The sequence below is a fragment of the Amphiura filiformis genome, chromosome 5, assembly GCF_039555335.1.
Source record: "Amphiura filiformis chromosome 5, Afil_fr2py, whole genome shotgun sequence".
NCBI classification, from domain to species: Eukaryota; Metazoa; Echinodermata; class Ophiuroidea; order Amphilepidida; family Amphiuridae; genus Amphiura; species Amphiura filiformis.
The window spans coordinates 10,181,706-10,203,498 of record NC_092632.1 but is presented as its reverse complement, the minus strand read 5'-3'; the positions used below and the strand labels follow the sequence as shown (position 1 = coordinate 10,203,498).

The following is a 21,793-nucleotide window of genomic DNA, read 5'->3' as shown; positions in this document are numbered from 1 at the left end:
ACACCTCTTATCAGCCGTAGATAGCTGCACAGGGTAGTTCATCAACACCTCTTATCAGCAGTAGATAGCTGCACAGGATAGTTCATCAGCACCTCTTATCAGCAGTAGATAGCTGCACAGAGTATTTCATCAACACCTCTTATCAGCAGTAGATAGCTGCACAGGGTAGTTCATCAACACCTCTTATCAGCAGTAGATAGCTGCACAAGATAGTTCATCAACATTTCTTATCAGCAGTAGATAGCTACACAGGGTAGTTCATCAACATTTCATATTAGAAGTAGATAGTTGCACAAGGTAGTTCATCAACATTTCTTATCAGCAGTAGATAGCTGCACAATATAGTTTATCAGCGCCTCATATCAGGTAGTTTATCAACAACTCTTATCAGCAGTAGATATCTGCATAAGGTAATTCATCAACAACTCTTATCAGGTAGTTTATCAACACCTCTTATCAGTAGTAGTTAGCTGCACAATGTAGTTTACCAACACCTCATATCAGCAGTAGATAGCTCCATAAGGTAACTAATCAATAACTCGTATCAACAGTAGATAGCTACACGAGGTAGTTTATCAGCATGTCTTCTCAGCAGTAGATATTTGCACAGGGTAGATCATCAACACCTCTTATCAGCAGTAGATAGCTGCACAGGGTTGTTCATCAACACCTCTTATCAGCAGTAGATTGCTGCACAATGATGTTTATCAACACCTCTTTATATCAGCAGTAGATAGCTGCACAGCGTACCCCGGTAGATTATCAACATTTCTTATCAGCAGTAGATAGCTACACAGGGTAGTTCATCAACACCTTTATCAGCATGAGATAGCTACACAGGGTAGTTCATCAACGCCTCTTATCAGCAGTAGATAACTGCACAATGTAGTTTATCAACACCTCATATCAGCAGTAGGTAGCTGCACATGTTAGTTTATCAACACCTCTTATAAGCAGTAGATTGCTGCACAAGGTTGTTTATCAGCACCTCTTATCAGCAGTAGATAGCTACACAGGGTAGTTCATCAACGCTTCTTATCAGCAGTTGGTAGCTGCAAAGGGTAGTTCATCAACACTTCTTTTCCGCAGTAGATAGCTACACGGGGTAGTTCATCAACACCTCATATCAGCATTAGATAGCTAGACATTGTAGTTAATCAGCACCTCTTATCAGCAGTAGATAGCTGCATGAGGGTATTTCATCAACACCTCGTATCAGCAGTACGTATCTACACAGGGCAGTTCATCAACATCTCTTATCAGCAGTAGATAGCTACACAGAGTAGTTCATCAACACCTCTTATCAGCAGTAGGTAGCTACACAGGGTAGTTCATCAACGCTTCTTATCAGCAGTTGGTAGCTGCAAAGGGTAGTTCATCAACACTTCTTTTCCGCAGTAGATAGCTACACGGGGTAGTTCATCAACACCTCATATCAGCATTAGATAGCTAGACATTGTAGTTAATCAGCACCTCTTATCAGCAGTAGATAGCTGCATGAGGGTATTTCATCAACACCTCATATCAGCAGTACGTATCTACACAGGGCAGTTCATCAACATCTCTTATCAGCAGTAGATAGCTACACAGAGTAGTTCATCAACACCTCTTATCAGCAGTAGATAGCTGCACAAGGGTAGTTCATCAACACCTCTTATCAGCAGTAGATAGCTGCACAAGGGTAGTTCATCAGCACCTCTTATCAGCAGTAGATAGCTGCACAGGGTAGTTCATCAACACCTCTTATCGGCAGTAGATAGCTGCACAGGATAGTTCATCAACGCTTCTTATCAGCAGTTGATAGCTGCACAGGGTAGTTCATCAACACCTCTTATCAGCAGTAGATAGCTACACATGGTAGTTTATCAACACCTCATACCAGCAGTAGATATCTGCACAGGGTAGTTCATCAACACCTCTTATCAGCAGTAGATAACTGCACAAGGTAGTTTACCAACACCTCAGAAACACCTTGTGTCAGGCAGTACGTATAGCTGCACATGGTATCAGCACCTCTTATTAGATGGCGGCACACGGTAGTTTACCAACACCTCGTACTTTATAGATAGCTCCACGTCGAGGTAGATAATCAACTCGTATCAACAGTAGATAGCTAGCTGTACGAGGTAGTGCATCAATAACCCCTCATATCAGCATTAGATAGTATTAATTGAGCAACAGGGTAATTTCCAAATTTGCTTTAATAACGATATATACAAGATACAAGATAGTGGTAGTTTGAAGGTGGGTGTGATTATCGAAGAGATATGCATTTCATTTAAACTAAAAACATATTGTATGAGTAAAAAATGCATTAGGCCTATATCACAGTGGTGGAGCCAGCACTTTTTCAGATGTTGTGCAAAGGTGGGAGGCAAACTTTGACGAAAATTTGTCAAAAATGGGCTAAAAAGTACAAAAGGCCTAGAAATCTTAATTATCAGGGCGGTCATCATCCCACAAGGGCGGCATGACTTCTCACATGGGGGGGGGGGCTGCCCCTCTTTTGCCCCCTCCCTACCCTTGGCTACGCCACTGCTATATCATGCATAACATATACTATGTACATGCCTATAGTAGGCATGTACATTGCCTACCCACCCAAGAAAACGTTTGACAGAAACATCTAAATGTCGGTTTACGGTTTATATAAAGGGTGTAAAAACGTTTTAAAAACATTCAAACAATTTTGTTTTAAACTTGATACAAAACGTTCTAAAACAGAATGCTATTTAAGTGTTCACAAAATAATTGGCAAAAATGTTTGCCAAAATATTTTACAATTACGTTTTAAAAATGTTTTTGTGACCTTTACATAACCCGACATTTAAATGTTATTTAAAAGAACATTTGTGTGTTTGCTGGTAAACGTTTGGTCAAAATGACAAAAATCGTCGCGAAAAAGGCGTTCTCGGTGTTTAAAATGACAACAATGACTAGTTACGAGAATACGAGTTTATTTCAACAAAATTCAAATAATTACAAAAATTACAAATAATTACAATTACACAGGTCGCAGAAAAAGGTCATCGTTTACTTATTTTATTTGGGTCAAAACGCCAAATACGCCCTTCAATTATTCACTTGAATTACGTTTCCAGAATAGAAAAAGAAATTGAAAATCATGAGGCCTCTAGATGTAAACTACTTTTTAGGTCCATATGGCCAAAATCACTCAAAAAAAGGTTAAGAACTAGTAACCAAAATTCTCACACAAAAGTAAATGCTATATATCTTGGGCGTGTCTCTTATTATTTTATCATAACAATCTCCATTTATGAAGTTTATGAAAAGTTTGATTGTTCAATCCTAAGAAAGACGCACAGCATACAGTCGTCTCAAATTGTGTCAAAGCATTTCAATTCATTTGGGTTTTGCATGTCCGACTCCGTCCGAGGTTATGTTTCCATCATGAAAATGTATGTAGTTACTAGAAGTTTCAGCGCATTAATGGCGAGCATTGTTATCTCAAAGGTTATACGATATGATTAACTGCCAACATGGCCAAAGACTTTCTCTTCTAGCTTCAGAATACGAGCCATAATTTGTCCACGGTGCATTTCACTCACCATCTAAGAAGAGATAAGAAAACAATTAAGCCTATATTTTAGTTTGTAAGTAATGAGATGTAATACGAGTGCTCAATATATTATTATCAATTAGACCACATTGGGGCAGAATAAGAGGAGACACCTGCGCCGGGCACCTGCGTTGCGCCCAAATTTGAGATTTCTTGCTACTTATCAACACTAAAAATGTATTATTTCACTTGATATTGATAAAATACAAGTTTATAAATATTTCCTCCCATTTCTTCTTGATTTAAACATGATTATTTCACTCTGTCCAACTCTAAAATTTGACGTTAGCATAGGATTCTAAACTCATTTCCATTCCAAAAATGTACAGTTTTTTAAATTTATTTTGGAATTAAACTTTACGAAGTTGGAAATGGTCCACGTTCTCTTCCCATTACTCTTATAAAGGCCCATTCAGTGATTTATTCATCCGGACGATCGTAAAAATCAAAATTCAGATTTTGGAACCTTTGTCATTGTCATTTGCTAACATAGTTTGCTAGTCATGCTAGTGGTTCAGCCGAAAACCATGTATTTGAGACAAAATAAAGCATTTACATAAATCTGTGAATGTAATTTAGTATAGGCCTAAATAAATAATAATTAGTTACACGTATTTGAATGGGGCTCCAACTTCGTCAATCCTGCTGTTTTCTTTGTTTCTTGCCAAATTTCAAAAATACCACATGACAATTTGAATGACTTATCCTTCACTTTTAAGCAAATTTATAAACAGTTTAATTTTTTGTACACTTACAAGTGCCGAGAGCACTGAATGGGCCTTTAAATGATAAATGTGTTTAGTTTTGATGCGAACAGCTAGATGTGATTGAAAAGGCTTGCCCGTTTCTTTCCCATGAGGCTCTTCAAGAAAGAGAGAAATATTAAAGAAAAAGAGAGATAATACAAACATATTACATATTGAAAAATTAATCGGTCTTCAATAGATGAGAGTGGAATGAGCTACCGGTATGAGACATTAAAATCTGGACCTTGATTTGGCACTGATCGAGTCCTGAACATTTGTCCTCATTTTTCAACCATTCTTATGCGGGTGACGAATTTCAGTATCGTGCATTTTATCATGACTTGGCGTTGTAACCAATTTGAGTTTTGATTCTAAATTTATTATTATTTGTACCTTTCTTAGTGCTACCGTTCTAGTATCTATAGCTAATAGTTTCTCCTCCAGTTGGTCTATTTTATCCTGCAATGCTCCTGTCATGGTGTACACAATTATGTAGAGGCTCATGGCACCAAGCACGAATAACAACGTGTAACTGTACCTACAAAACGGATGACAAACAAACGATGCACGGCCATTTATTTTCTCATTGAGTCAAGATTAGGCCCAATAAACGATTCATCCAAAAACACAAAAACAAAGAATTTGTTTTTGAAACCCATCCAAAGCTCATTAGCTGACACAAGATCAGGGACGATATCACACAAATCTGAACTAACTTCAGCCAAATCATGTTTGATGCTTGACCAGTCTGCCTTAAAGAATTGAAAAACTCTTCTAGGCTTAGTTTTGTTTGTTTTTGGTTTGGTGTCAATGGTGATTAAAGGAATACCGTTGTGATCGCTCATTCCCGGCAAAACTCTGGTTTTCTCAACAAGAGAAGAATTTGTTGTGAAAAATAAATCCAAAATGTTGTCCCCTCTGGTAGGGTATTTCACAACCTGATCAAGTCCAAAATCATTTGAGATTTCAATAAGCTGACGACACAGCCTGTTTTTTGACAACTGGGTAGTGTGGACTAGCTGTCCCAGTCCCACTCGATGTGGGATAGGTTAAAATCACCTGCTATAGCCAAATTTGAGGACCTTTGGATAGGTCAATTTTGGACAAGGATTGCTGCATCAGGAGCTATCAGGTCTAAAACATAAGAGCCAGAATCAGGTGGCATATAAAAGGCTCCAATAATGATGTTTTTGTGTTGACTATCTCAAGCTGGATCCAAAGGATCCCACAGATAGTCAACATCAAGATCAGCACGAATTCTCATCATTATCCTTCCAATACATTAAACATTGACTTCAAAGTGTTTGTCAAATGTTAAAAAGTATAATTTCAAAGTGTTTGTCAAATGTTAAAAAGTATAATTTCAAAGTGTTTGTCAAACGTTAAAAAGTATAAACCTAAATGAAAAGTATCATGTCTAGGTGGTCTAAAGGGACAAAAATCGTCCATCTTTTCATGTGACGGAAGTGATGCTGATTTAATGAAGCTTATTGAAGCATGAAGGTATGTTTTTTGCATTTCCGATTATTTTTAAATGAAGCTTCAACAGTTATAACTGTAGGCTTACGTGTAGACATACTTAATTTGGACTATTTAACTTGAAACTGCAGCTACATTTTAGTCTTTTGTCAGTCATGTTTTCACCAAAATACTCTTATAAACACGGTCTTTCACAATATGCAACAAATATTTCATGAGAGACGTTTCAACTTTCATACTTTGCCTTTGAACTTAAGTTGTTTAAAAAAAACCGTTTGTGATAAACTTACCTCATTTTTAACCACGAATGTTCAGTGAAATTTCGACCGTTATATTTTGGTGTCATAGCATCAGAATTTGAAGGAACAGTATAACAATTGATTTTAGGTCAATTCGTCACAGTTTCCGACTAAAAATTTAACCAGAGAAACCCTTTCAGCTGCAGTTTTATTAATGCACGAACTTTCCACGCTATTAAAGCGCGCGTCTGAATTGCGTTATTCACCCACGCGTACCGTGCGTGTGGGTGCGTATAGGGGCGCACACCACTAAATCACTCCACTATTTTGGGCCTTTTCTGTGGACTTGTAAGGAAAAAGAGAAGCATGTTATAGCTTAAATAAAACTTTGAGACCTATACATGAACTTAGATCGTCCTAAAAGTTGCAAAACAACCATTTTTGAATAAAGTAGGCCCGCGGACTGAAAATGGCCAGAAACGGGTTTTCAGGGTAGAGGGGTCGAAAATGGTCATGGTGCTGTTTAAACGCCCACCGCCCATATCTCAAATCTAATCGGCAGACTACCCGTACGTTGAAACATAATTTTATATTAAATTTTCATCGATTTTCAATCGATTGGTAGTATTTTATAGTAAATTGTTGCCGAAAAGGTCTAAAATCGCGCAAAAGGTTTTCACGTGTATTTCCCTGATTTCAATCAGTCATGGGACGCTGAATGCGCCCTCAAGGCATATCTTGGCCCGACTTCGGCCTGTCATGATCAGGTCAAAAACAGGATAGATATGACTATGTGTAAAATTCCAATTTTACGGTCTGAATTAAAACTTAAATGAATGATTAAGATTGAGCTATGTTTCATTTGGCAGAACTTGATAATATTTTAATAATCCCCAAAAAGTAGTGCTGTATTTTTCTGGAATGGGGGAGTACCGTAAAATGGGGTAACTTCGGTCAGCGGGGTAACTTTGGTCGGTCAAATATATTTTTTAAATGGTCATATTTTCGTACAGCAATATTGTTTTTAGTCATATTTGGTGTCAATTTGTTAAGAAATATGTTTGGAAGAAATAATAGTCGCTCATGTGTAATTTCCTTGAAGTTTACGAAAAAAGCGGAATTTTTGACCAAAAATCAGCATTTTTTTACATTTTTTCAGAAAAAATAAAAATCGATATTTGTGAGCAAGGATGTGTGTTTGATTAATTTTGCAAGGTGTCAAATGTCACAAAAAACAACAACTTGCCCATATTCAGCGAAGATCAATTTTTTTGATTTTTTTTCCTTCATGGAATGTAGGCCTAATACTAGCTGTGACCAAAGTTGCCCCAAAGGCGGGGTAACTTTGGTCAGGTCATTTTTTAACCCCTAGGGCACCCTTACAAAATTATTAAAAAATCTTTTTCAACTTCATGGTGTAGAAGGGAACACTAATGTCACAAAAAGAGTTAATTAGAAATATAATTGGTTTTGTTTGGAAGCAGTGGTTTAAAAACTCTGAAAAGTGCCCAAAGTTACCCCATTTTACGGTATTAAAGTGATGATTTTGTTCATAGACATTACATATCCATGTTCCATGTGTTCCGCATACCAAATAAATGAAGTTGCTACCCCGGGGTTGCTACTCTTAGTTTTAAAGACATAATGTATAGGCCTAGGTAAAAATTGACAAAAATCAAAAATCAATATCTTCAATACGAAAGGTCAAAATTTTCAATTGATCGTCGGCTTTTCATCCAACCTATATACACTTTAAGTATAAATCATCAGATTTACATGTATAAAGTTTACTTCGAGTACTGTTAAATATCAAAAATATCAATTTTTAATCATTTGCCATAAAATGTGTATTAGGCCGTATAAAATTAATGTTTTGGTTCTCGTCCAGAGGATTTTCATGAATTGATGAGGGAGGGAGGTTGTTTTTTTTTTTTTTTTTTTTTTTTTTCAATGTAAAATTAGCATTGTCAGTTTTTTTCGGTTTTTTCCAACAGTGCCCGAGGAAACGATGAGGCCCTTTTTTTTTTTTTTTTCAAATGTGAGATTCTGAGTGATAAACCTCCTAGAGTTACACAAAAAGACTTGGAAGTGATGCTTGTTCTCTAATAAACTTATTTATATGTATGAAGATTTCATAAATCATTCCAAAGTCTAAAAAATTGAAAAATCTAAAAAAATAAAAAATCTGACAAATCCCAGAAATTGAGGAGGGAGGGGACGAGAACCAAAATATTAATTTTACACGGCCTTACATTGCGAATTTCAAAAATCAAAATTATTTGATATCAGAAGGACATTCTTCGTATTCAGAATGCAATTCGATATGTCTGATGTGCTCTAATGTCCCACAATAAATACTGTCCAAACGTTCATACCCCACCCCTTAAGGATTTTTGTCAATTTTTACCTAGGCCTATTATTATAATCCTTAGTCTTGCGACACTTTTGGCTGCATGGCTCCTATTTACTGATACCGTTATTTAGTGGGGTGCGCCCTTGATAGTACAATCAATCTGTGACATAATCTGACATAATTTTTTTCACCAATCCATTCAGCGCAGCAGCAGAGCAATCAGTATTCGCTCATTCAGCTATCAGAAATCAGCGGGATAAGACGGATAGTCACGCAATCAAAGTTCAACAGCACTAGTATTCAGAAGTATTCAGTATCTAATAACAAAAAAACAGCAGTATTTCTGATTTGAGAGAGCGAAGATATTACTTCATACTTACGGAGAACAGGTGTCATCGTGCCAGGATTTGTGTTGTGTCCCATGCAGTACCGTGAAGTAGGTAAGCTTATAAATGTCATGTTCATGTACATGTAGCCGAAACACTCAGTCTTCTTCACTACAATTTCCACTGAAGTCTCCGATACGACTTTGTGTGAGGATAGGAAAGAAAAGGGCATGAAGTTTCTGGCTAATGTACAAATGTAATGTTCATGATAATGTTGTTGACTTGTCATTCATTTTTGATCATGTTCTTGTTGAGAATATTACTTGGTACTTGGTTGGTTGTCCTCCGTAGAATACAGCAGGGGCATTTTGACAGGAGGTGGGTGGTCACAAAAAATTATTATTGTGTGTATTGTGTCGGACAACCTGACATTTTGTATTCATGTTCTATGCATGTCCGGGGGGTGCAATGCATGAATTGGGGGATCATCATGATCTAAGTTCATATACTTACTTGCAGTTGAGAGTTTAAAGGGATCAATATATTGGCAACTCAATATTAAAATATAGTGATTTTTAGTAATTTTTTTGAAAATTACTACATATTTTTAATGATGTTTTTCATTTTGCTAAGTCTCAGCAGTCAAAATTAGCCAATTTACATGTAGGCCTAATTAATAATTACCGTAATTAATTAACTTTAGTGTATCGTAAATACAAAGTGAAATTTTGTGTTTTCCATAGTGGCGATCGACCATACACCACATTTTAACGTGTCGGACCAATACGCACTGGATTGAAGCTGACGAAATGTAAGGCCATAGGGATTACACAGAGACCGATGGTGTATAATGTCATTGTTGTAAACATGCTAAAAAATTGTGGGAATTTTAGCTTGCTTCCTGGGAAATTAACATATTTCAAGCCCTGCTTAGGGGCTGTGCAATAATTATGAACCCTGGGGGAGGGTAAAATTGGGGGGGGGGGGCAAAAATGTTTGGGCGAGCCGAAAGGGGGGGGCAAGCAATTTTTGGCAAGCCGAGAAGGGGGGTGCAATTTTGGCACACATTCTTGGGGCGCCTTTTAAATATAACGCTCTAGAAACGCTTATATGCACATTTTCCTGTATGTGTATAGACCATTTAAGGTTTGCAAATTGGGATCCAAAAAATTTGGCATGTGCAAGGCCAAGGGGGGGGCAAAGATTTTTGGCGGGCCAAGAGGGGGGGGTGCGATTTTTGGCGGGCCGAGGGGGGCAAGCGCTTTTTTGGCGAGCCGTTTGGAAATTTTCAGGACCCAAGCGTGTCTCCACACAGAGCGACCGTTTAAACAAACAAACTTACTTGAGAACTCTCTAGAGTCTTGAATATATGCACATGAAACACGTTTGAGGCTAGAGTCCTTTGCTATACTTTTTTTTGCTTGCAAGTAACTAATTTTAATGATGTTGTTTTTGTTGCTTTTTTGTATTTACATGTAGGTTAAATTCAAGAATTTTCATTGTAAACAAGACACTACCATCAGTACCATACATATTCCACATTGGTTGCATTGTTCGTCTGTGCTTTTAAAAAGAGCATTCCATTTCTGTGCAATATGGGCAAAGTAAAAAATAATTGCAATCCTGCAGAAATTACCAGCCTGTTGGTGTTCTTTTAGCCCTAAAAATATACCCCTGAAGCCAAACTGCACCAATCATGATGTAAAGACCTTCATATTCAAGAAATATACATGTACATAAAAACAAGATCTTCAAGATTTTCAAAACATGTAACACTCCTGACAATTAATTGTATGTAATCCAGGCTCAGCAATGAAACTGAACAAATGTAATTCAATTTTAATGTGATTTGTAAATTTATTCATTTTGAGGCTATCTAGAAAGCAAAGTGTCAGGAGTGTTACAAAAACATGCAAGCTGGAATAAAATTGAATAAAAGTCACCTAAATTATGTCCCTTTTTTGAGATGGCCATAGATGTTGTCAACAAAAAATTACAAAGACTATTCAGGAAATGTGTTTAAAAAAAATAAATTTGAAGCCATATATGGTAATTAGCTAATTACAGTGTTGGGAGTGTTACACATGACAATAGCACTTTCTTTGATGGATTGTTATAATTACATCAATTGGAAGACCTATGTGATACTGAAAAACTCAACACAGTTTTTGCACATCATATTGCAAAATACAAACTTCAAAAGAAAATGAATTCAGGTGTTTCTCCTGATAAATAAAAACTTTTGTTCCTGATTTTCACAAATGTTTGGTGTTTTAATGAAATTTTTGATTTTTTATCCACAAAATTTTGTTTGCATGTGAAGAATTCTGCATGACTATGGTATTTCCTCTATTAAATGCCCCAGGGGTGTTGCATTTTTCAAAGGGGGCATTTAGTAGGTCTAGGTCATTTTTAGATATTTCCTAAAATCATTAGGCAAGCTTAAAAGTCACACTGAAATGACAAATTATGAACTTAGGATCACTGTTCGATAACTGTTTAATATTCGAGGCTTATAAGCCAGGCAACCATGCTTTTTTTACCCCATGGTTGCCAAGTTTTGGCTCCTGGTGTCAGTGGTGTGTCCAATATTTTACACTACAAACTATAGGACCAGGAGCCATCTTGAAGAACCAGGACCTGAAGCTCATTAAGCTCCTTGTCCAGGCATAAAATGTAAGGTCTGTTAATATTGCAATTTAATTAAATGGGGGAAATTTGTCCAGATGTTGAGAGGAGATAGCACTTGGATACTTGGGATCTGGAGATGTGCTGTAAACCCATTGTATGGTTTTGTGTGTAATGTGGCCAACTGTTCCACTGCAGATTATTGATTATGTTAGTGGGTTTATATGTCAAATTTAGTGTCAAAATAATTGTACCAAGTTTTATCTGTGCAATGATACCTTCATGTTTGTTGTCGGTTGCTGTATAAACGAGAGTTATGAATGTGTGTACAATGTATCATCAGTTTTACTACAGAGGTTTCAGCTTATGATAGATTAGAGTGAAGAATAGCTCATGATAAATCAGAGCATAGACCATGTGTTTGATGGGTGTGATATAGTATAATTCCCAATTCAGGGAGATATTTGATAAATAACACAATTGGTTATTAATATTTGTTCACTATTTATGATGTGTTCATGTTTAAGTAGATTTAGTTTTAATTATAAATATATAATATAAAGGGATTCAAAGAGAAAGTTCACCCTTATGCAGAGTTAAAATTCTGGTGTGAGAAAGTAAGAAAGTGAATCTTCTCACATGTTAAAAGAGGAGCTACATTTCTAGATGATAGTAGTTTGCCACAACAGATGGTACATGTATGTTCAAAATTAATCCTGTTCTCCAACTACAATGTATCTGACTCACTAAATAAATGTGGTTTTGGCCAAGAAATAACTCCCTTACATTTGGCCAAACCAACCCTTTTCCAAGATGTAGACCATCTCAAGGGACACCACCCACTTTATTGGTGATCTGAATTATACCAGCCATATGATTGGTTTAAAGATGATATCTAAACCTACTTGGAAGCTTGTGATTGGTTATGAAAGTTTAATACCAATCACGCTCAAGAAGTTTCCTATTGGATAACATTAATTATCTCACTCACTCACTCACTCAAGATTTAAAATGCCATCGAAATGTGAAAAGCTGATCTTTTCAATAAGTTTACTTTGGATTAATGGTCACGCTACTCATTCCTCACAATGGGCCTATGCACGTCAACAGTCGCTTCCGGGGCGTTTTGTGCAGAAACCACATCAAGATCAAGATCAAATAGAGTAAGGGTTATAGCTCATTTAGCTCATGGTATTTAAGTAGAAATGAATGGCACATAGGAGGAAATTATGTAAGAGTAGAAGAATGGCTCATGAGCGATTATAGAAGAAAGCTACATTAGATTAGAGTAGAGAAGAATCAATTTGTACCCCTTCCAAAAAACTGACTACGCCAAACTGTTGTGCAATGAATAACTTATATTATAAACTGCTAAATTCATTGTAAATGCATAAATTTATATGCTTCATAAATTGAAAAACCAATATTGTTTAGTAGGCATGTTCACGATAATGTTTTAGATTATCGCGATAAGTTTTCATTATTACGATCACGATATAAATGGTATGACAGTCAGCAATATTTTGATAAAAATTTGTATTCAAAAATATGAAATTTACCACATTAAAAATGAAGGAATGGTCAGCCAAATTTGCCTGTCTTTCACATCGCAGATCAGCAGGCATATATCTGTAAATGCAATGAGGCTTTTGAATTGGATACCAATACACATATATGTGACCGGCAGCACAAATGAGCCGTAAATTCCCTAAATTGTATTCTGAGTTACGGTGTAAAATGTGTACGAAGGTCATATTCATCGGTAACTTAAGCTGGCCCGACATCCGTCTCATTTCGATAGTCAAAACTAATCAATAATCCTATTGTTGAAGTGGATAATAAGCTTCTACCTTAGATGGCTATAGAACTTTTAATAGCTCTGGTCTTTGTTTGCTTATATTGCTAAATCCTGTTCAAGTGGTGGGTTACCAGGCATTGTATTTTGTACAGGTATGCATAACCAACAATTAACAATGAGAGAACTTTCTTAAAAACCTCGTTGACTTGGGGATGATTTGAAATGGCCGCCAATTATGACTGTTTGATATTTATTGCCAACAATGTGGAAAAAGAGACACATGTAAAAACGTAAAAAGCTATAATTTTGTTGAAGGAGCAAAGTTTAACAAACCATAACTTCGCTTCTGGATATCGTTTGAAGTCAAATGATATACCATTTTTAAGTTTATGATGTTTATTTTTTAAACACAAAATAAAACAAAATTGACTGGGGGAGGAATTTACGGCTCATTCGCCGTGGACGGTCACATATTTTGGCAAATCTTGACATAAAGAATAGCTCATAAAAGAACTTTTTTTTCATGTTTTTCAAAGGAAAAATTGGTTTTTATAAAAGGGTTTGAAGCCGCCCACATCAGCATTATCGTTTGTCACAATAAATGGGTGCGCTGGCAATATCACAATAGAAAAAGTGCCAATGAACATGGCTATTGTTTAGAGGGGCTATTAAAATGTCCTCCTTCAAAAAATGGGAAAATAAAAATTCCTTTAAAAAGGAATGGGGCGCCCAAATTATGTGAGCTTGGACGTGATATGGTGAATTCCATGGCATGGTGTTTAGATTTGGTCCCGGGATTTGGTATCATAATGATTTTTTCTAGGGAAGAGTAGAAGATGATCAAATGCAAGACAAATGTGTTTGATTGGGGAAGGTGTATCACAGGACCGTTTTGGATGAAATAAATTGAATTGGAATGAAGCTGTCGTGTCAATTTGCGATTATGTGGGGTGGGGGAGTTCAATTTTGGGGCATATTGTAGTGATGATATTGCTTTGGATATTGAATATTGTTGAATTTCGTTATGCAGGGGGGTATATGATGGATAGTATAGAAGAGGATCTACCCCTATGTTGACCAAAAGAAAAGTTTTTATGAATGTATAACGTGTGTGATCCCGGGCCTGTGATACATATACATCATAACGCCTGTGATACATATACATCATCTACTTGCTAATACACTGAAAATCTAATAGAGATGAAGGATAAAAGACAATTACAGAACATTCATTCTTCAAAAGTAGCTATATGGGTATACAATGTTTACAAGATAAGAACGTTAATGTTTTGTACATGAACGTAACATCTTTGATACATAGTTGTTAACACACTGAAAATCTGACTAGAGATTTACAATTTGATGATATCCAAAAGAATACTTACTAACTTAGCATTGAAGAATTAAAATAATTACAGAACTTTCATTTGTTAACATACACGTAGCAATGATTAACAATGTTGAAAATACAAACGTAACGTTTTGTTCATAAACATAATATCCTCGACACATCTAGGATCCGCATAATTTGTTGATTAATGTCATAAACAGTCACAAAAGATTTATGGTCTGATCATTTTATCATTTTAAGGGGGGCCCGATATTGCATTTGGAAGAACCAGGCTTTTCAATTACTATCAAAACTGCTGGGTACCAAACTTTTGATACAGCTTGTATAGTAATTTGTTCTAATTTCCATGCAAAAGGAGCCAGTTGTTTCATCCTTAAAACAAATAGGCTACACCATAATAATATTTCCAATTACCATGCAGATAGATAAGACCTTGGTAAGATAAGCGTGTTAATTGTTATGTCACTATCACTATCTTGATCTTGATAAGATGCCTGACTTTGAAACTTTGGGTACAAAAACTCATACTCTGCAAGTTAGGTCAAATTTTGCACTATGATTGTTTATTTGAGCTTATTGGACTATGCCATTCAGATTAGGCTATTGTAATCCATAGTGTTGGTCACCGCTCATCGGGTTCTAAGAGGCGTAAACTGGTTACAAAGGTCAAAGTGGTTACAAAGGTCAAAGGTCTCGATTTATTTGGTGTTTTTACAAATCCATTAATTTTGTCTTTTAAACAAAGAATATACGCACACCATTTTATCCTGTGCATAACAGAAAACAATAATAAAATCAAATCCAAGCATATTGTGGATTTATTTCTGAGCAAGGGCATAATTTTAGCAAAATAGCACAACAATTGCGGAGTAAATCTAGTAAGACTGAAATTAGAAGCTACTCACAAGTACATGCCTATATTGTGGGACGCCTCCGTAGAGGGCGCCCCAAAAACCAAATGTTTAGTGTGCATATGGGATGGGGTCAGCTCAGGGGGTGCCAGTCCTGCCACAATTTTGGGTGGTATGTGTGAGTATTTATATATTAATAATTGTGTAAAACTCTTTCTGGTTTTCAAGGAACAAAATGTACAGTTGTTGTATACTACAAGTATAAACAGTTTCAGTGAATTGAATGAAGGCTTTCTATTTGATTGAAGTCCCTCAACACCTGGTTATATTCTTTTTCTTTTTTCCAGTTAATGTATAATGTAGAGATTTTATATAATCCAAATCCTTGCAGATTCGGTCATTTTCTATCAGTCAACAGATAGAAATTACAACACAGAATGTGGTATATGCATTATGCAATTATGTGTAATTTGCAAGTGCAATGTCCGATCGAAACTGAAACAGTCGGTATTTATAGTAATTAACATAATTTCTGATCTTTGTTTATTTGTGTATTGTGTTATTATTATTCTAGGATTTACTGTCAGATTGCAATGGATCAGTTAACAAATGGATACACTCCCACATCTACTATACCATTAGAAGATGATTCTATCAATGCCATGACTGCAAAGCTGAACTTAATAAGCCAATCAACAGCTAGTAATGGAGGGGACAGTCCTTATACAGCTTTAAAACCAGTGCCGGATAAGAACAGTGGTGTAGTATTAAACTATCACCTAAAAGACAAAGAAAAGCCACTAGCTGAGCTTACTAGGCATGATTCGGACTTGCAACTTCCTGGGATGACAAAAGCATACAGATCATTAATAGCAAGTGTAGGAGAAGACCCTACTAGACAGGGACTGTTGAAAACACCTGAGCGTGCTGCTAAAGCTCTCATGTTTTTCACTAAAGGATATGATGAGAAAATACAAGGTAAGAGGGATTGAATGATGCAAGGTGCAAATCTAAGGCATTATTTCTTTGTTTGTTTGTTTGTTTAGAATCATCTTTCACTATCTTTGCTTGCGCTTTTGTGTGTTTTGATTGGAGCTGTTGAACACCAACAGTGGAATACTTTAAGGGGTGTGGTATGAGCATTTAGAAAGTATTTTTTGTGGGACATCAGAGTACATCAGACATATCAAATGTTTTATACCAAGAATGTCCATCTAATACCAAATAATTTTGATTTTTTGAAATTCGCAATATAATACACATTTTATGGCAAATAATTAAAAATTGATATTTTTTATATTTAACAGTCCTCGGAGTAAACTTTATAAATCTAATGATATGTACTTTAAGTGTATGTAGCTGGGATGAAAAGCCGATGATCAATTGAAAAATTTGACCTTTTCGTATTGAAGATATGGATTTTTCCCCAAAAACATGTGCACACAAAAAAAGGTCTTTTTGGGAAAAATGTATATCTTCAAAAACCTAACATTCATTTAGGGATTCAATCATGTTTCACCGTTGTTCATCAATGATTAACAACGATGCGTCCGCGTCGTCTGAGTGGTTTACTTCGCGAGGGCAGCTTTAGCTGCCCGAGCGAAGTAAACCACTCAGACGCGCCGGACGCGAGTTGTTAATCGGTGATGAACAACAGTGAAACATGATTGAATCCCTTTCAACAACGAAACAAGCTAAAGATGTCTAATTCAAATGATTATTTCATTCGGAATGTCCATTCAAATGTCATTGCCATTCAACCTTACAAAAAGATCGCGGTATTTCTCTCTTGATGTCGGCAATAAAACTACACAATATAGCGATAATATTTAGCTGCTACCGCCAAGAGAGTTCATGTTTACGCATACGTTCCAGGCATGACGATTTTTACGCGCTCATGCGTAACGCGTACGCGTACCCTTGCGTTCGCGTCTACGCTACTGGACAGTGGATTCATCACGGATTAACAACAGTTGGCTCCTGTACAAAGGTATAGGAAGAGTTGTTGAAAACAATATAGACCATGAAGCAAATATTTTAAACCTATCATTTTCCTGTTTTATCAGTTTTCTCACAAATGTAAAAGCCAAATTAATTTTTCATTTTTGGCAACAAATGCTGTCAGATTCGTTACTTTTTTTTAAATCGTCTAAATTATCAAAGTAAACAAAAAAATACATGTAAGATACTTCAGACCTGGCCAGGTAAACATTCAGTTTCAATTAGAAAACCAAAACACACCAAAAGTTCAGTTTTTACCAAACAGAATTTGAATTTGCAAAACACAAAACATGGTGGCTCTAAAATATTCACATGAAAACATATTACAAGGAGTAAGTTGAAAAAGTGACAAAAGGAATCTAACAATGTACTGAAATCAAAATATGTTATGAAAGTGAAATAATGAACTTGATCTAGAACTTGTGTATAATCGTTTATAAGGTGTGTCTTGGGCCACAGTGGTCAGTGAAAATTTGTAAAGTGTGCAGTGGCCTGGGGGTTAATTGGCATTATGCATAAATCCCTAAATTTATTTGTTATTTTATTTTATACATAATATGTATATTATACTAGAAGTAGCCATTAATATTGATGTGTGATAAGAAAGATTCAGTTTCACACAATTATTAATTTTAAAAGGATGGGAAAAACTTTACCTTTGAAACAAGAATGGAAAAGAGTGTCCCTGCACAGGTTTGCAAAAAAAAATGAAGACACATTCAAAACAAGCAGTACATTGTAGATCATGAAACAAATATGAAACTAAATTGAATTCAATGCAGGGAATGAGATTATGTTCTAGTTCCAATCATAAGGTAATTTGGCCCTTTCACTGCAGGGAATGATTATGTTTCTTCTGAGTACATGGTTAAAGAACCAAAAGATCACAGTAGTCCTGTCCACATGGAGGGCTATTTGCCTTAAGCACCGCGGTTCTTGAGTACAGACTTGGTGAAAGCTACCATCTGAATGCTTTTGAGGATTCCAGTCCTTCAGGTTTTCCTCAAATTTTTTCCTAAATTTGAGAGGATTTCACAAGTTCCCAGAGTGATGCTCGAGCTCTACTGCCTTGTGAACGATTCATTTTGCGATTCTCGAGCACTGAGCTTGACCTGACATGTGACCTGCTCATTGCATGACTGCCGTTTTTTTAAATCATCTATTCTTACATGTTTATCTCCAATTTCATTCATTTTATATACATGTACATGTCTTATATTTGATACTATTTCAATTTTCCAATACCAAATTAATTACCTACCAATTCCAACTAAATCTAATTTATTAATTACTTATGAACTTTTCACCTTCATCTATAACATACTTCTTTGTCTTACTAATTAATAAAGTTCATTAGCATCTCTGAATGCAGGGACTGGATCCAACCCCATTTTTATATTCATTATGATCCAGCGTCCAGTTGTAATTCTCGAGCTGACGTCATCAGGCATTGTGAAACTTGAGGATTACAGGCCTTAATGGAGTCGTGTGGACACACACTTGGGGATTGACTTGGGAATCACAATCCCCGATCCTCAAGGATTCTACAACCGTCTGAACACGGCTAGAATCTCCTCACTTTCAATGCAGACCAGATAAGGTTCAAATAACATGCACTCTGAAAACGAATCCATGCAGTTGAATGAAGTTGAACCTTGAAAAGGAAATGTCACTCACAAGAAGCAAGTCTACAAGATATGATGGATCAAACTAGAGACTGTTGTTTGAAAAAGAACTGAATTTCAGTCTGCAGTTGAATATTGAGCATGACTATAATTTGAATGGACATGCAGGTTGAAATTGCAAACCTTCAAATTCAATTTAAGAGCAACTCATCAACCAACCCTATTTCAGACCCCTTCCAGCCTATGTTCTAGTTTTGTCCAGTCGTCATGATTGATGGAAAATGTGCCATAATTTTCAGATCACAAATCAAATGCCAAGTGTTAAACAAAAATATTTGAATTTTATTGATTTAAAGACATTTTTGGATATAAAATTTTTAAAAACAAAACAACAACAACAAAAAAACACCAGATTTGCTAAGTAATTGGGTGTGCTAGGTAATCAAACGTGTTTTTATTTTTTTATTATTCCAGTAGCAGCTACTGGAATATAAAACAAAACAATCACACAGTTTGCAAAACTTTGAAACTTGCTTGACTCGCTCTGGAAAACCTTGTTTTTCACAATTTATTATATAACATTAGAGATATTTGTGTGTTTGTGTCAATGTGAATAGCAATTTTTCTATTATGTAAAATGTATAACAACATATGTGATGCGATCAAGCAAAATCAGTCGGAACTCGGAAATATTGATTTCTAGATATAGCCAAACAAAGGACATATTTCCTTTTGTTTCCTATTGTTTTGGAAACTCTTTAATTGATCATATCTTTGGAACTGGATGTTCAATTTCAACGGTGTTTTCTGCAAAATCCGGATTTGTAAATGCTTTTTGCTATCCTATAAGAAACTGAAAATTTAATATTTCCGAGTTTCGACTGATTTTGCTTGATCGCATCACATACGTGACACGATCTGGCCCATGGGGGCCAAAGGCAGTAGATTTGAAACTGAGTTAAAGGTTAAAATATGGAGTTAAAAACAATAGAATACATAAGAAAATAGACATCAAAAAACTTCATAACTTTATAACCAAGTATGCTAGACCTTTGGTGTTTTCAGTAAATGATAGCTTATTGTATGTTTAATGTAATAATTACAGTAACTCAATTTCCAAAAATGCCTCCTTTGGCCCCAATGGACCAGATCATGTCACATATGATCTTGAATCCTGGTAAAACTTTGATTAAAGTTAACATGTATAAAATGGTGGTACTAACACAGAGCTTGTATGAAAGTTGCATTTTATATGATTATATTTTGTACATTTTAAAATTGTATTCACATAAATGCCACAGTGTCTAGGACTCTAGGATGTTTATGTTCCCAATTTCTGTAAGAATTTCAATGAAATAGACACGTATTCAGACATAGAATCCTGCAGCTATTTGCCTGTATAACTAGACTTAGCTCAAAATGCCCAGCTGTACCGTCTATACTCTTTCAAAGCTGGATTTTTCACATCATTAATTTTTATATATCCCTGATTTAAAACAATTTTACTCTTGTTTTGTATATAATTTTGCCAGTGTTTTATTACAATTGCTTGTATACATATTTACTTATTTTTTGTCCACTTATTTCACTCTAACATCAAAGTTGAATGTAAAGATTTAAAAATATTGGCACACAAAATTATATATTTCACGGTATCCATCAAGCTGTATTGGATAGCAGAATAATTGCAGGCAAGCTAAATTAAGTCTCAGCCTACAGGCAGTGATTGGTGTGTGTATACGTCAGATCCCGCTTTATTTCATTGACTATAGGTAAAATGAAGCACAGCCGGCTAGCCTGACGTCATGATTATTGACTAACTTGTTGCTTGTGTTGAAGGGGAAAACGAACAGGGGAAAAGCAAATAGGGACAAAGTTAACAAGTAGTGCAATGAAGCTGCATGCCAGGGTTAATATTCATTTATTTTGACCTGTTGTTTTATTTGTATACCAACATGGGTAAGCTTCCAGGATAGATTGTAGGCAAATTTGATGACCGGTGTTCAGAGCTGATCAATGAGGTTACTTTTCCTGGAATTGTAATGTTTTTATCAGATTTCAATTATGAAGATTGGAAAGCCAATCAATAACTATGTAGCCTACATGTAGAGGTGGGCAGACATAATTAAGTTTTCGTACCAAATGAGATTATCAAACATTTCATATTCAAATCAACATGATCGTTGTAGTCTTCTATCTTTACATTTGATCATCTCATAGGTCATTGTATAATTAGCAATCAGAAGTTTAATATGACAAGCTATATAACAACCTACTCGTTAGTAGTTGCAATATGTATTCATTTAATTCGCCTGGATCATTAGGTTCATGAGTCCAGCTAATTAATTGCCTCAAACATGCATTTATTGAAAGAGTCTTAATTTCCTGTCAGAATATGCGGGTGTTTGTACAATGTAGTGCTTGTTTGGATTATTTGAGATGACAGCTGGACGGACAATCAGTGGCAGACAAATATCTAATAATTATGAGATAGTTTATTATAACAAGTATCATGTAAATGATGTATGGTAATACATAGATGCAGCAATTTGGTTTTACATCTGGAACAGTTTGTGACATAATCCAATCAGACAAAAGTTGGCAATAATTACATTGAGATATAGGCAAAAATAAGGAGCAAAAAACATGAGGTATGTCAGAGATTTTACAGATTTCAACATCAGACGGTTTAAGTACTGGGAGCTTAATTTTCAACATTTTCTGGCTTCAGTCTGAGTGGGTCAGATTATGTCACATTTTACATAATTATTTGAACATAGAATTGTCTGATTTATGATTTATGTCATAAACATCTA

General features: G+C 35.7%; 1 protein-coding gene and 1 long non-coding RNA gene across 3 annotated transcripts in view; one reads left to right on the top strand and one right to left on the bottom strand.

Moving 5' to 3' along the window:
- Positions 1-3,241: 3,241 nt before the first annotated feature.
- Positions 3,242-6,255, bottom strand: LOC140151806 (uncharacterized). The gene is made up of 3 exons (XR_011858962.1): positions 6,096-6,255; positions 4,720-4,864; positions 3,242-3,572 (listed from the first exon to the last, which is right to left on the bottom strand). It is a non-coding gene; the product is annotated as an uncharacterized lncRNA (long non-coding RNA).
- Positions 6,256-8,693: 2,438 nt separating this feature from the next.
- LOC140152597 (GTP cyclohydrolase 1-like) overlaps positions 8,694-21,793 on the top strand; it is a 29,854-nt gene continuing 16,754 nt past the window's right edge. Inside the window, exons 1-2 of one of the 2 annotated variants that reach the window (XM_072175004.1) lie at positions 8,694-8,833; positions 15,926-16,329. In XM_072175004.1, the coding sequence (XP_072031105.1) occupies positions 15,945-16,329 (385 nt within the window). In that variant the 5' untranslated portion in view covers positions 8,694-8,833; positions 15,926-15,944. Of the gene's footprint in view, positions 8,838-15,925; positions 16,330-21,793 lie in introns of both variants that reach the window. The other variant, XM_072175003.1, reaches the window with a different exon arrangement.